General features: G+C 27.3%; 1 protein-coding gene across 2 annotated transcripts; it reads right to left on the reverse strand.

Annotated features, from left to right (window-relative positions):
* LOC126736388 (ornithine decarboxylase 1-like) lies at nt 1-15,158 on the reverse strand. 2 transcript variants are annotated; one of them, XM_050440716.1, is made up of 6 exons: nt 14,970-15,158; nt 9,548-9,745; nt 5,936-6,185; nt 5,577-5,874; nt 5,049-5,524; nt 1-545 (listed from the first exon to the last, which is right to left on the reverse strand). In XM_050440716.1, exons 2-6 carry the CDS (start codon nt 9,732-9,734, stop codon nt 359-361), a joined length of 1,398 nt encoding a protein of 465 aa, XP_050296673.1. In that variant the 5' UTR covers nt 9,735-9,745; nt 14,970-15,158; the 3' UTR covers nt 1-358. The 2 variants fall into 2 exon arrangements, with proteins under 2 accessions (XP_050296673.1, XP_050296674.1); XM_050440717.1 differs by lacking the exon at nt 14,970-15,158 and adding an exon at nt 14,237-14,392.
* Nucleotides 15,159-17,331: the final 2,173 nt, after the last annotated feature.

Here is a 17,331-nt window from a genome sequence, read left to right on the forward strand (position 1 = left end):
TTGTCGTTTTGAAAAATATATTTATTTCAATAAACATATTATAAAATTTATAATTTCCATAATAATCGTCTAAGCGCATTTTTTTTTGTAAAACCCGTAACGACCTTCACGTTAGTCGGTCTTAAGATCACAATATTTACGAAAAAAACATTAAAACTAGAATTACAAGCGTTTCCCCGAATCTTTTTGTTTGTCAAACGATAACCCCAATAGATATCAATAATAAATAAGGCGGTTTAATTGTCAACAATAAACGTCGTAGAAGTGATTTTTTTTGTTTGTTTTTAAACCAAAAATTTGAAAATAGGACAAGGACAAAAGAGCTTCATGAAGCATCCAGCTTCACGGGCTCACACCTTTAAACGGCCACATCGACCAGCTGATGAAGCGTCTCGATGATCTTTCCACTGTTTTCGATCGGACAGCATTTGTCGTAAGCGGATTCAAATGCTGCCTCTTCTGCGTCCAAGTCCGGTCCTGTCGCTTTTTCGTCGATGATTATCAGTTTTGCTTTTGGTAGGGAGAGGGTGTCTTTGACCTTTAGCCTGCAAGGTAATAAAATATGTTTATTTAACGTCAACTTTATCAAAGTTATGGCTTTGATGAAGACTGTAGCTCATTGTAACAGGTGTTTGTTGTGCATTTCGAATTTTTTTCTATACGTATCTCTTTTACTTTTCGATTTATAGCTAAACGTTGTTCTTTATGATTTGTTTTATTTTTTAATATAATTATAATGCTAAAAGAAATTTTTCCATATTCCTAATAGTTTTCGAGAAAATTAGAAAAAAACTCCTACGAGGTTTTTCACAATTTTTTGGAAAACTGTTAGATTTGAAACTAATTTTTCTATTGCATCTGATGCGCATTGGCACTCTACACAAGTTTTGTTTTACCAATTTTTTTTTCCATCTAATAGTTTCCTAGAAAAAAAATAAAAACCAAAGTTATGAACATTTTCTTATGTCATCCTTCTGGATTTTATGAGGAAGACTTCTATCGGAAAATTGGGTATAACTTTTTTCCGGCACATTTTCCAAAAATCTTTTATATGACTTTTTTGAAGCATTTTGAGCAGTTAATCAATATATGGAAAAAAAATTTGTCAAAAATTTTTTTTTTTCAAATTTTTTATCTAAAAACTATTGCAATTTTTCAAAAATCCTCCATAACTTCTTTATTTTGGAGTTTACGACTAAATGTTATTCTTTATTATTTGTTCCATGTTTGATTATAAATACAATGCTAAAAGAAAAACTTCTATATTCCCAATAGTTTTCAGGAAAATAAGGAAAAACTCCTATAAGGTTTTTCCTAATTTTCTGAAAAACTGTTAGACCTAAAAATTTATTTATTATTTTTCTATTGCACCTGAAGCGCACTGAGATTCTACATAACTTTTATATTAACAATTTTTTTCCTTATATAATATTTTCCCAGAAAAAAAAAATAAAAACCAAGATTCTGAACATTTTCCTATGGTACCCCTTTGGATTTTTTGAGAGACTTATATTTATCGGAAAATTGGGTATAACTGTTTACTGATACATTTTCCAAAAATTTTTTATATGACTTTTTTTAAGCATTTTGAGCAGTTAATCAATTCATGGAAATAAAAATTAAATTTGTCAAATTTTTTTTTTCAAATTTTTTCACCTAAAAATTTTTGCAGTTTTTCAAAAACCGTCCATAACTTCTTTATTTTGGAGTTTACGACTAAACGTTATTCTTTATTATTTGTTCCATGTTTAATTATAAATACAATGCTAAAAGAAAAACTTCTATATTCCCAATAGTTTTTAGGAAAATAAGGAAAAACTCCTATAAGGTTTTTTTCTAATTTTCTGGAAAACTGTTAGACCTAAAAATTATTTTTCTATTGCACCTAAAGCACATTGACATTCTACACAAATTTTATGTTAACAATTTTTTTCTTTATCTAATATTTTCCCAGAAAACAAATAAAAACCAAAATTATGAACATTTTCCTATGGTACCCCTCTGGATTTTTTGAGGAAGACTTTTATCGGAAAATTGGGTATAACTGTTTACTGATACATTTTCCAAAAATCTTTTATATGACTTTTTTGAAGCATTTTGAGCAGTTAATCAATATATGGAAAAAAAAATTGTCAAAAAATTTTTTTTTTCAAATTTTTTATCTCAAAACTTTTGCAATTTTTAAAAAATCCTTCATAATTTCTTTATTTTGGAGTTTATGGCTAAATGTTATTCTTTATTATTTGTTCCATGTTTAATTATAAATACAATGCTAAAAGAAAAACTTCTATATTCCCGATAGTTTTCAGGAAAATAAGGCAAAACTCCCATAAGGTTTTTTTTTAATTTTCTGAAAAACTGTTAGACCTATAAATTATTTTTTTATTGCATCTGATGCGCAATGACATTCTACATAACTTTTGTTTTAACAATTTTTTTCTCCATCTAATAGTTTTCCAGAAAAAATATAAAAACCAGATTTATGAACATTTTCCCATGGATTCTTTAGACTTTTTTGGGAAACTTGGGTATAACTTTTTTCTGATACGTTTTTTAAAAATCTTTTATAAGACTTTTTTAAAGCTTTTCGAGCGACTAAATAATTGATAGAAAAAATAATTAAAATTAAAAAAAAAAAAATTTTCTCAAATTTTTCATCTGAAAACATTTTTAATTTTTCAAAAATCCTCCATAACTTCTTTATTTTGAAGTTTACGACTAAACGTTATTCTTTATTAATTGTTCTATTTTTGATTGGAAATGCAAGGCTCTATGAAAATTTTCTATATTTGTAATAGTTTTCAAGAAAATGAGGAAACACTTCTAAGAGGTTTTTCCCAATTTTTTGAAAAACTATCAGACTTAAAAATTATTTTTCTGTTGCATCTGCTGCGCATTGACATTCCAAACAACTTTTATTCAAGGCATTTTTTTCCTCATTTAGTAGTTTTCTAGAAAAAATAAAAACTAAAATTATGTTGAACCGAAATTATGTCATTTTCCGATGGGTACCTCATTGAAATTTTTTTTACAGACTTTTTTGGAAAAATTGGGTATAATCTTTCTTAGTTAAATTTAAAAAAAAAGTTTAATAAAACTTTTTTAAAGCTTTTTGGGCGATTAATTAATTTATAAAAAATAAAACGATTTTCTCAAAAAAAAAAAAAAAAAATTCAAATTTTTCACCGAAAATTTATTTTCCAATTTTAAAAACCTTCATAGCTTTTTTATTTTGAGGTTAACGAATAAATATTATTCTATATGGTTTCTTCTATTTTTAATTGGGATTTCAATGCTAAAAGAAAATTTTCGATAGTTCTAGTAATTTTGAACAAAAATTAGGAGAAACTGTTTAGGGTTTTTTCACAAAAATGCATTCTTGTCCAAAGAATTAGACTGGAAACACTGGACCTTTTATGGAAATTTTCTCCCACAAAATCGAGTGAGTCTACACACTCCCCTTGACGATCACATTGAGATTTTGTAAAAATAAGCATTGTAAATATACAACGTATCTCTTTGGATGCTATATTCAAGTTATTATATTTATGGTAAAATATTACTAAAAGTTATGGACATTCGGATTTGTAGAGGAAAAACGAGATTATTTTTATAGAGTCAGTCATTTGTAAGGAATTTTAGTATTATAATAATAATAAATATTTATTTAGCAACATGTGCTACATACATAAATCAGAACATAAATTATTAAAAATATATATAACACACGTTGCATTCCACCTTATTTGCGAAGTATTGGCAATCAATAAAATAATACTGCTGAGGTAGCATCTTGTGTTTTTTTTTCGTATATAGGAATAAAAAATAATGGGTAGTAAGTTATGATTAGTAAAAATATTCATTTTAAAAATGAAAAATTCCGGAAAAATGCAGAATTCACTTTAAATTTATCATCTAACATATTAGAAGTATAAAATTTAAAAAAAGTTCCATATCAGGAGCACCAAAAAATACAATGGAAAAATTCGTGTTTTTTATGAACATTTGTAGAGAAATTCAAAACAATAAAAAATTGTCCACGTATTTTATACCGGGTAATACAGAAACTAGAAGATGCTCTAATTCTTTTCTATTTTAATTTTTTTTTAATTTTGGAAATGGTGCATTATTATTTACATTAAAAAAAATTTTTTTTTACTTCTTGTTGAATTAAAAATACCTACAACATACTCTATATTGTGGACATGCGTGTATTTAATTACCATTTTTCACTGTTGTCAATAATCATTAAGTGTTTTTAATTGTATGTAAATTTTTTGCAAATAACGTTTTTTTATTTCTTTGTATATTTTAGGAACTGAAACATTTTATATAATATACATAAAAATACATTTAGTTGTACTCTCGTATAACACTTTAAAAATATAAAATTATTGTCCAAAAAAAAAGAGCTATAATTGTTACTTTTATTTTTAAAGCGTAATTAATAAGCTTGCGAATTTAGAAGCACCAATTCCGAGTAAGGCTTCTATTGGCAGATTTTGACAGTACTTTTTCTAAATAAACGAATTAATAATTGCTAAAGGGATGTCTATAGCCATTTAGATAATTTATATTAAAATCACTTTTAACTATCACTTGTCAATTGAATGTCAACTTGTGATATGTCACTGAAAAGTGAATTTTAATGTGCGGAGATTAGCATAAAAAAATTCAGTCAAACCGAAAATTAAAAAAACATATTTTATAACTATAATTCATAGCTTTTGTCCATATCCGAAATTAAAAAAACTCAAAAAAACTGTTACAAGCGATGATAAAAACTTGCATACTCCAACCAAAGAAATTAAAACAAAGAAACGATTTTCAATTAATCTCTGTTTGTATTTTACAAAAAGATAATTTTTATCACATAATTATCAAAAACGTGGAACCTAATTTTTTTCGTCTCTGTCTAATGATTGATTATCGCAGTCACAATATACATAACCCTAACCTTTGATCCGCTCATAAAAACCATCAATTTCAATGATGTCTCTTATCATAAGACAAATATATCACCAGACCAGGCTAAAGTACACACTCACCATTCATTCTGCGTAATGCAGTAATGAACCTTCGGGATCGGGAAACCATTGAATGGACTAGCTGCACATAACGTATAAGCCCCCATATCCTCAAAAACTATCCAGTCTCCCACCTCTAGATCGGGCAGCTCCATGTCCTCCACCAGTTGATCCAGACCATCGCAAGACGGACCCCAGATGCTACTCGATACGTGTTTGGTATTTTCCAGGTCTGGATTTTTGCTTAAAGGTATCGGATCGACCGTACGATGGTCATATAATATGCAATTGAAACTACCATAAACCCCATCGTTGACGTAGTACATCTTATGAGTGATTTCGTTATTATTCTCGTCAAAAACGTTTCTGATGGAGTAGATGTTGCAGGTGAGCGTGTAGGCGGAAGTGACGAAATATCTTCCGGGTTCAGCGATGAATTTTACGTCAGGCAAATCATTGAAGTATTTGTCCAGGGCATTATTTACTATGCCGGCAATCTATAAGAAGAATTCAGTACTCTTTTAATTCAGAGAAAGTTTTAGTCCTTACCTTCTTAATGGACGTTCCATGTCCACCAGGATATCCCCCACCAATATCCAACAAGGTAAACTTATACCCAAGGGTACTGGCGTAGTTAAATATGTTACGCGCCTCACTGATGGCTCTCCAAAAGACTTCTGGCTCCCTACATCCAGATCCGACATGAAAACTGACCCCGATGACGTTCAAATTGAGCGACTCAGCCAGACGGAGAAGCCTCGGTGCTTCTTTGACAGGATCACACCCGAATTTCATCCCTAAAGGACACACCGCATCTGTGGCATCACATCTGATCCGAATCACCAAACTACAAGGCAAAAACTGGTTAATCCACACAGAACCTTAGAGGTTAAAAGAGCAGCATTTACCTGGCAGAAGGATACACCTTCTGGATCTTCACCAATTCACTTTCGTTATCGAAAGTCATGGTGTTAACACCAACTTCTGCTGCAAATCGGATATGGCCGATCGGTTTTGCGGGATTGGCGAAAATGATGCGATCGGTGCTGCATCCTACCGATAGAACTTTGTTGATTTCACCTCTGGATGCACAGTCGAAGTTGATTCCTTTGTTGGTCATCACTTCCAGGACGTGTTTGTCGTCGTGGCATTTCACAGCTGTAAAATGAAATCTGTATTAGGACTTTTTCAATATTTATGGTAATAGACAAGATGGAGAAGGAGTATAGAAAGATGTATTCAATGGAGACAAAAATTAATAAAAAGGGAAAGTATGATGCAAATAAACTGACTAGTAGAAGCTGGATAATTAAAGGGAAATATTGATTAGATTACAAGCCAGGGCTGGATCTAATAGCCATAGGTCAGTTCTAAGATTCTGGATAAAAATCTTCCAGGGTCGAATCTTTCAGAACTCTTTAAGGAATTCTTACCAAATAAACTAATTTTGAGGGACACTATCATGGTTGATGCTTACCATTCCACCGAATATTTCTAGGGACAAAAACGGTTTTCTTTGACTAATCATACTTCCAAAAATTTATAATAAAGAAGGACAGCTACATCTGCTTTATTTTATTATAATTAAAATCTAGTGATAGACACTGAGCTTGTCTATGTCTACATTATTGACGTGATCATTATTGACCACAACTACAAGACACACACGTTCCCATTCATTACGTTTGAATCAACATTTTTAGGTTTGTCGTTTTGAAAATGGCCAATTTGACATATAAAACTTTTGAGAGTACCTATATTTGAGCCCAACTTTAAAATTAAGTTTTTATTAGACTAGTTAAATTTAACTTAGACTTAGTTAAAATTAAGACATTTAAAATTTTATTTCAATAAATTATAAGGCGTAAGGTCTATTATTTACTAAGCCAATTTCCGGCACTAGTGGTCCCATTTTTATGAGACGAATTATAAAATTGATTTGAAAGATTTTTGCGGCAATACACAAGTTTATATAGACTAAATTAGAAGAAAATGTACCAACAGCATTAGACAAAACCAAAATTTCAAAATTTTTGTTTAATTATCTTTTAATAATTTTGATACAGTAAGTCTTTTTAAATACAGTAAAACCAACGCTTGGTAATAAAATTTTATATTTTATTTATACATTTATAAATAAATAATAAATTTCAAAATTACATAATAATTAAAAAGCAAAAAAAAAACTTCCACGCATTGTTCAAATAATGTCTTTACTATTTAACAAGCTTTCTTAACAAACTTCTTTTTACCAAAATTTTATTATAACTTGTTAATATAATTAAACTAATATCGGTTCTCTTAAAGACATTTTTAGTATATTTTCAATAAAAAATTAACATATTAAAAATATTTATTTTAAACAATAAGTGGTTTAAATTAATTTTTACTTCATCAGAGTAATAATGCTTTATCTTTAAGCAAACGATTTTCGTATATTGATTCAAATATTTGACAAATATTGATTTTTAATTTTAAAAGGAGGTTAGTTTAACATTTTATTTTCTTTATTAAGCTTGTTGATTAAATTTATAGGTTCAAATAATAATTTAATTATAATCTTTGTTAAATCAACTTTTAAAGAGTATTATTTTATTTTCTTAGTTGTTAGAAGTACTGTGGCAACGCGTACCAGTCATTCAGACGTCATTTCCTTAATTATTAGATTGTAAAATGTAGGGTTTTATATATCCGTATGTCCATAACGACTTAGTTCCTTTTATTATTCTCCTAATAGTCATTAAAAAAAAAAAACATATTGGTTAATAAAAAAATCTTCGCTTTCTTTAAATATTACATAACACACTTCAATTATTAAATGTTATGAATAAGTGTATATGAAGAACTGTGTGTTTAGGAATTTAATGCTATTTAATTAAATTAAAATTAAATTTTTTTTGCAATTTGAGGATTATAAAATTGTTTTGTTTAGGTTTAGGTTACAATAACACCTAAAAAGTAAATTAAAAATGTATATAACTTAAATGGAACGGTTGGTTTAAATGGATCTGTAGACAAGATTGGTTTTTTAATTAAATAAGAAATAGGCACAAATTTGAATAAAACTATGCATAACTTAAATGGACACGACGAGCATTTAGTTATAGAATTTTGTTTTTTATTTAAAAATTTGTTTATTATTCAATTAGTTATTAAAAAAAAATTATTCAATTTTGGAATAAGAAACGCAGAATAGATTTTTGATAACTCCTGCTCACATAGATTAATTTGTACTAGATGTATGAAAATTTTACATTTTCATATAATTTTGTTTAAATGTATTTATTATATTTTTTATACTAAATAAAAAATATATTATTATTATTATTATTTAATTTTATTACAAAATTGTTAATGACATGCAAAGTTTACAGTTTTTTGAAAGTTTCTAGACTACTATTATAGATTAGTTTCCTTTAATTTTACATAAATATACTCTCTTTTTACACAGCTCTTATTTCAAACATTTCCTTATAAAACGTTTACTTCTTTTTTGTTAAATATCCTCTATTTTCTCAATTTGTAGCGATTTTAAAAAATTGAAAAATTAGACCTTTACCCAAAAAATAGTTTTTCGTTTATAATATTTTATTTTTGCCAAAAGAAATGCCTTTTTTTAATTTTATAAAATACTTAAGATTTTTCAAAATTTAGTTTTTTTTACTAGTATTTTCTTGCACCTATTATTTAAAAAAATTGTCTATCTTCCATAATTTATTAATTAATTTATTAATATCGGTTTTTTTTTCAAATTTGGTAATTTTTGCTTAACATCTTCGAACTTGTGTAAAAAAATCGGATCTGTCCCCAAATTTGTAATGAAATTTTCCTTCTTGCAGGAATTCATTTTTATTTAAAAATTTGCTTATAATTCAATAAACATAAATAAAACAAAACAAGTTTTATTGTAAAATAGACAAAATAAATTTATGATAAATGTGCAACATATAACACTTCCAAAATTAATTAAAACCATGCATAACTTAAGTGAGTATGTAAAGCCCTTTGTCCAAAAATTCCAGATGTCTTTACTATTAAAAAAATGAGAATAAATCAAGCAGTTTTTTATCAATTTTTCAACTTGTATTATAAATAAAGTAATTTTTTTATTCTGCATGTATACTATATTTCTTTTTTGTTCAACTTACCATGTTTATTCGGTCTTACATTTCTAATAACCAATTTAGGGTACATCTGAATATAGGGAAAAAATAAATAATTTACATGGATAAAACTTACATTCATTTCTTGAATATCCATGAGAAACACTGAGAAGAAATGAACCTAATTCCAAACATTCCAGCCAATATAGTTGTTGATTATAGATAAAACATCCCTGTCATAATGTTATGATAAGGGTATTCAAATTTCAGGACTATCTATAGATCTTGGCTAAGAACCATGTTCATATCAATCAAAACAATTCGTTAAATAATCTTATCAAATAGACGATGTTGCAGTGACACCAACTTGGAGTCTTTCCCTTACTACTGTCCATCAGTGTTTATTCCTAGACTTACCGTAGTAAGGTACCACATTGGGTAAGTAGTACTTCCACAGGTCGTGCCTCTCGATGATGTCGTTGAGGTTGCACACGTAGAACGCTTCTTCCTGGTCAACTTGTTCGGTGAAGTGTTTTATGATGGACTGTACGGCAGCGGTGGATTTTAGTTTGGTGGGTGCGTGCTGGGAACTTGGAAACTTCATGGTTGTAAATGCTGTAAATTGTAATTGTGAAAAATTATCAGAACATAAATAAAGTTTTATGTATACCTCATGTTATTATATGTACATATTACATACAGAGTGAATGAACCCTGTTAAAATCAATTTTTTCCACTTAATATAATTTATTATCGCACGGTTATTTACAATTTTGAGACAATTTAAATTATATAATAGATAAGTTTACGTATAAATTATTATATGCTTTATGTATAAATTATTATTTAGGAGTGTTTTGTTATTTTTTTATGATTTATAAATGATGATCTAGCGCGGATTTTTTGAATAATTACGCATTTAAGTAATTTTTTTTTCAATTCCTAAAGGGTACTTTATAGAAAGACATTCCTGGAATATTGTATAAATGTCTTATCGATTTATTTAGTTTATGTATGTGAAAAATTATTTTGTATTTAAATTTGAATTAGGCAGATCTCTAGTCTAAAGACACCGTAAAAAGTATAGCATTAGAACTTTTAGATTTTAACACTATTTAAGGAATTTCATTCCGAGTTTAATACAGTTGATTTTACTAATTTATTTTAAATAGTTTTTTTTTAATTAAATTTATATTACAGAGTGTCAGTTGAAAAACACTAACGTAAGGTTCACTCCCTGGTATAAAGCAAGATACCATGAAAAGTCTCGCATAAGGAGTTTTAGACCATAAAAATTATTTAATTTAAAGGAAGAATTTTATTGTAAATCAAATTAAGTTAGTTTCACTAATTTTTCTTAAATAGTATTTCTAAAAATTGAGTTGAAACTACAGGAAATCAACATAATGATGTAAGGTTACACTTCCTGATCTATATAGAGCAGGTCATCTTGAAAATTTATATATGAGAAGTTTTAGACCTTAAACATTATATTTAAAGAATTTTATATCAAATACATTAAAATTGGTGCAGAAATTGAAAATAAAAGTTAAAAATAAAACGGATTTTTCTAATAATGACTATTTTGATTTTTTTTATACGGTGATAGATCTAATAAATTTTTGTAAAAATTAGATTTTTAAACATTTTAAAAAATCATGAGAAATTAACTAAAAAAAAACTAAAGGTAATTTAATGTATAGTTAAAGAAAATTATTGGAAAATATTGAAATGCCCTTTCTTGAGAAAAAATGATGAATTTAAGTAAGTTACCGATTTTAAAAATTAACTATAGAAATATTAAATCAATCTTAACTACAAGAACTGTGTTAATTAAAAATGTAGTAGTTATTAGAGACATTCTAAATTAAATAATAAACAGTTAATTATTAGTTAGTTTTTTGTCAGTTTTAATTCAATTAGTGTCATTTTTGTATTTCTTCCAGGCATTTTAAGTTATTCTACATTTTTCTGGATTCTTGAAGTCACCGTTCTTTTTTTTATCATTCCCACAATTCCTTTTATGAAAATGAACAAATTTGAGTATGCCTAGGCAACAGATGTAATTTTTTAATTCTTGCGTACAGTTAAAAGACTTTTTTTTTAAACTATTGAAGTATTTTCTGATCTCTATTTAATATTTTTTAGGCAACTATATTATAAAGCAGTAAAGTTCTTATTATCCAGACAGTTTAAAGTAATTTTTTGTCTCTTCTAGGCAGTTGCGTTTTTTTCTTTAATGTTTTTTTTTGAATTTGAACCATTTTTAGCTTCTAGACAATAAAACAAGTTTTTTGTTGTCTCCAAGTAGCTTTTATCTTTTTCCAGGCAATAAAACCTTTTTTTTATTTTTTTTTTTATTTAATTGATTATGAGAAACTTTTAATTTTTTAAAGCACTATTCTAGACAGTTCAAGAAATGCTATTTTTAGACGTGTTTTCTTTCTTATTATTTACGTTGGGCTTTAAGTTTGACAATAAAAAATATTTTAATACTTAAGAGAATATTCATTATAAATTTTTAATATTATTGGAATTGTCTAACAAGGATTATCACACACACCACGCACTTAAGCCCTTATATCTAATAAACTTATGGAAGTATTCTTATGACACAAGAAACATAATTTTCAAGGGAATATTCTTTAAAAATATTATTAAGTAGTCATAGCTTTTCAAGCAAAATTTAGTAGAATATTGGACTTTACTCAAACTGCACAGAATATTAAAGGAAATATACTTTAAAAATTATGTTAAGCAGTCAAAGCTTTCCCAGTAATATTGGCGTATACTTAAATTCGTTTTATGTAATAAACTTATGGACAAATTATTATGAAATAAAAATCAAAATATTCAAGGGAATATTCCTTAAAAAAGGTTTTTTTTAGCAGTAAAGGTCTTTAAGAATATTCTATAAAAGTTTTGTCAAGCAATCAATGCTCTCGTAATTATTAATAAGAACGAGTTTCAATCATCAATTAAACTAGAGTAGATTCATATTTTAACACATTTTTAAAAAACATAAATATTGTTTTCAGGCGTTTTATGTGACGTCATTTTCTTTTAAATAAGTATTCTTTTTACTAAAATTTCAAAATATTCAAAAATCAAACCCAATTATTTTTTTATTTTATATAATAATATTTTTTGATTTAGAAGTTTTTTTATTTTATTTATTGTTAAAGCTGTTTTGGTTAAAATATATTTTAATTATTATTTAAATAATAATTTTTTATAATATTTTCCAGGAATTTGAAGACCTTATAATTAATTTTCTTATATTTGAAGTCATTTCTTTAAGCCAGTTAAAATATTAATTTATTCCTTCTTTCCAGACTTTTGGGATACCTTTTTCAATTTTATTCCAGGCATTTAAAGCCAAATTTTTAGATTCTTAAATTTACTTCGAAGTCAGTTTTTTATTCTTTCCAGATCTCAAGTAATTTTTTCATTTTATTTCAAAAATTATGATGAGCAAGTTTTATAAATCCATGGGATTATTTTATTCATACATAAAATTTATTTTCTTGTGCATTGGGAGTATTTTACATAAATTCTTATATTTTTCAAGAAATTAAAAATTAATTTAAAAATCTATCCAACCCAACCCAAATGCATTCATTTTCCCATAAGGAACTGTAGGGAAAATTTTAAAAAAATGACTGCTAGTATCCAGAAAAATGCCTGAAAGAGACACAAAAATTAATTTCATTGCCTAAAAACTGAAAAAAAAATTAACTGCTTGGAACAGATTAATTGTAATCATTGTTTTTTCAAATTATTTTCTTACAGAAAAAAATTGTCATCCTCCAATTCTTTTTGCTTAAAATAGTCCAGAGAAGGTTATTTTACTACTTCATAATCAAAAATGTTAAAAATCGACAATACTAGGACCTAAAATCCACTAGAACCAAAACAATTATATTTTTCTATATAGTAATTAAAACCTGAAAATTCGCTATAGAACATTTGAAGAATGTTCTTTGGGATATCTCAGGATTGTCCTATGATTTCACATAATATTTCTGTATATACTTTCTTTATAGTGACTTTTTTTTAAATTATTTATGTATATTCTGAGTTTCAATATTTTTTAGGCAACTATATTATAAAGCAGTAAAGTTTTTGTTATCCAGACAGTTTAAAGTAATTTTTTTTCCATTCCAGGCAGTTGCATTTTTTGAAAAATCAGAGATACCTTCTCAAAGTCGAGAAGACCCAATTGTTTTTTTATTTTTTAAATAATATTTTTTGATGAAGTTTTTTCATTTTATTTTTTGTTAAAGCTGTTTTGGTTAAAATATATTTTAATTATTATTTAAATAATAATTTATTATAATATTTTCCAGGAATTTGAAGACCTATTAATTGTTTTTCTTGGATTTGAAGTCATTTCTTCAAGCCAGTTAAAATATTAATTTATTCCTTCTTTCCAGACTTTTGGGATACTTTTCAAATTTTATTCCAGGCATTTAAAGCCAAATTTTTCGATTCTTTAAAAAACTTTTTACTTTGGACAGTCTGTTTTTTAATTCTTTTCAGATCTCAAGCAATTTTTCTATTTTATAACTTTTATAAATCCATAAGATTATTTTATCCTTACATAACAGTTATTTTCTTGTGTATTGGGAGTATTTTACATAATTTCTTATATTTTTCGGGAAATTAAAAATTAATTTAAAAAATTACTCATCCCAACCCAAATCCGGTCATTTTCCCAGAAGGAACTGTAGGGAAAATTTTAAAAAATTGACTTCAAGTATCCAGAAAAATGCCTGAAAGAGACACAAAAATTACTTTTATTGCCTAAAAACTGAAAAAAAACTTAACTGCCTGGAACAGATCAATTAAATTACAAAAAATCTCTACAATTAAAATCTAAAAGTTCTCTACAGAACATTTGAGGTATGATTATCCTATGATTTTACATAATATTTCTGTATATAGTTTCATAAGCAACACGTTCAAAGAATTGTTAAACTTTAATAGATGTAACAAGGCAAAACACACAATCAGACCAGACTATTCTATTAAAACAAAAATTAACATCCATTCCAAACCTGCACATATAACCACAAAATGACGTAAATAATCTCGTGCACTTACCTTTGCTTTAATTAAAATTTAATGGGGTCCCCAGTTAAAATATTAATTTATTCCTTCTTTCCAGACTTTTGGGATATTTTTCAAATTTTATTCCAGGCATTTAAAGCCAAATTTTTAGATTCTTTAAAAAACTTTTTACTTTGGAGAGTCTGTTTTTTAATTCTTTTCAGATCTCAAGCAATTTTTCTATTTTATAACTTTTATAAATCCATAAGATTATTTTATCCTTACATAACAGTTATTTTCTTGTGTATTGGGAGTATTTTACATAATTTCTTATATTTTTCGGGAAATTAAAAATTAATTTAAAAAATTACTTATCCCAACCCAAATTCGGTCATTTTCCCAGAAGGAACTGTAGGGAAAATTTTAAAAAATTGACTTCAAGTATCCAGAAAAATGTCTGAAAGAGACACAAAAATTACTTTTATTGCCTAAAAACTGAAAAAAAACTTAACTGCCTGGAACAGATCAATTAAATTACAAAAATTCTCTACAATTAAAATCTAAAGTTCTCTACAGAATATTTGAGGTATGATTGTCCTATGATTTTACATAATATTTCTGTATATAGTTTCATAAGCAACACGTTCAAAGAATTGTTAAACTTTAATAGATGTAACAAGGCAAAACACACAATCAGACCAGACTATTCTATTAAAACAAAAATTAACATCCATTCCAAGCCTGTACACATAACCACAAAATGACGTAAATAATCTCGTCCACTTACCTTTGCTTTAATTAAAATTTAATGGGGTCCAAAACTGCTTAGACAACAGAAGAAAAGTGTATTTTAACGAAAACGAGAGGAAATTAAAAAATTAATGGACGCACCGGCACCTTTTATACCCGAAAAACGTCGTTCACACAGGAAAAAAGCTGTTCATCGCGCTCATACGTACGTACAAACTATTAAAATCGAGCGAATACGACGTAAAAATGGCCTCACGAGAGAGGGAGATAACCGTACGCGCATGTTACACTTTTTCTATATTTAAACAATTCGGTTTGTTTAAGCCGAAATCCGAGTTCGCTTTTGTCACTTTATTATAGCGCGAACAAACCTAATTTGATAATAGACAGTAATTAAGAAACACACTAATTACATTGTTGTTTCTGTGGGTTTCTTAGGGGTTATTTTTTATCTCAGAAGGAAATGGTGTAAATCATTTATTAAGGGGATGAATACACTTTCAATCTTGTTTTTTTTTTCATTAAAGTACATATGTGACGTAGATGTCTCATAATATTGGAACATATCATCCATTCTTTCTCCAAGAGCACCACACAAAAAAACAAAAGTAAAAAAACTCCAAGTCAGGGTCTCATTAAACATATGTATACATAATTTCTTAAGAAGTTACACGTGTTTCGCTCCTATCGGAGCACCATCAGGCCTTAAAGTAAATAAAAATAGTACCAAAAGAACGTTTATAAAATATGCTAAAGATATCTAGATAAAAAGTTTTTTTACCGTATTTTATAAGCGTTCTTTTTATACTTTTTTTATTTACTTTAAGGCCTGATGATGCTCCGATAGGTGCGAAACACGTGTGGCTTTTTAAGAACTTATATATATATACATATGTTTAATGAGACCCTGACTTGGAGTTTTTTACTTTTGTTTTGTCTCATAATATGTTGTCCTTAGGGATTCCTAAAGTCAAGAGATTTTTATTAAATTTGCCTATCTCTTATGTATTTTTGCTTCTATTTATTTAAGTATTTTTGAAGGTGAAGCAATTGATTTTTTTTTTATCAAATAAATATAAAATAAATAAAAAAAAATCTATTAATGAATTTTAATCACTTTCGAGGGTCTGGAATATTCTTCTAAGTAATCTTAGACCTCTTTCAGAAATTTGAAGCTAAATTATGAGTTCAGGACTTATTCAATAATTTTTTAGTAAATTTTTAGTCAAAGTGCATTTATTAAAGTGTAGAATATACGTAAATCATATACGATTCTGTTTATAAAAGAGTGACAATTTTGGCATTAAAAATGTATTTGATGAAATTGTTCTGAAAAATCACTATTTCTTGTTCGTATTATCCAATCTAATAACGCTGTTTTATATTAAATACTTATATATAAAATATAACAAATTTAAATAAATAGTGTTTTTAAATTAAATATTGAATATATATTTTCTGAAAAAACATTTTTTTTTGATTAACACAACCCTTACACCCCCCACCCACCCCAAACATTTGCCCAGTAAGAAATTATTCTGAAAAATCACCGTTTTTTCGGCTACAATATCCAATTTAGTAGCACTAATTTTGTATTAAGTAATTATTAATATACACATTTTAAAATTACATTAAATTTAAATAAACAAACTGTGTTAATAGATAAGATATTAACGACGAAACCAACTATTATTCATGCGTATTATTTTAGAAAACAGTGATTTTTGAAAACAATTTCTTACTGGTAAGTTGTGTGGGGTGGGTGGGGGGGGTAAGGGTAGGTTTAATAAAAAACGTTTTTTGTGCAGAAAATAATTGTCTGAGAAAAAAATGCTTTTTAAAAAAATTATAGGTGATCTACAGTTTTTGTATCGCTATGAAAATTGCAGTAATTGTTCCATTTTTTATCGTAAATAAGTGAAAATTCAGTTTTATTAAGATAAGTCATAAGCTTTGAAAAAAATTTAAGTTGTTGGTTCTAGATAGAGATGAGCGATCCGGTGATTTATTAGGAACGGCGTGATTAGCGACCGTGATTCGGCAATCACCGTTCTTTTAAACGGTGATCGTGATCACTGTATTTTTGATATTACATTTAAGGAGTCGCCTGGTTGCGGGCCAAATGGCCGGGCTGTGGTTAAAAGCTGTAAAAATATCAGTCATCACTCATAGAATTCTATCATACGCATTTAGCATGAAGTCGTTCCATGACAATAAACACTATTGGAACGGTAACAGGTATCTCGAAATCAGGGGTCGCCGTGATATGAATATTTCAGTCACCGCCGTTATTGGCGATTTACAAATTACGGTGACGAAATCACCGATAGTGAAATATCGCTCATCTCTAGTTCTAGACAACTTTTGATTGTCTAGATTTAAAAATACAGTTTTTTCAC

This window comes from Anthonomus grandis, chromosome 5, assembly GCF_022605725.1.
Source record: "Anthonomus grandis grandis chromosome 5, icAntGran1.3, whole genome shotgun sequence".
In the NCBI taxonomy this organism is placed as follows: Eukaryota; Metazoa; Arthropoda; class Insecta; order Coleoptera; family Curculionidae; genus Anthonomus; species Anthonomus grandis.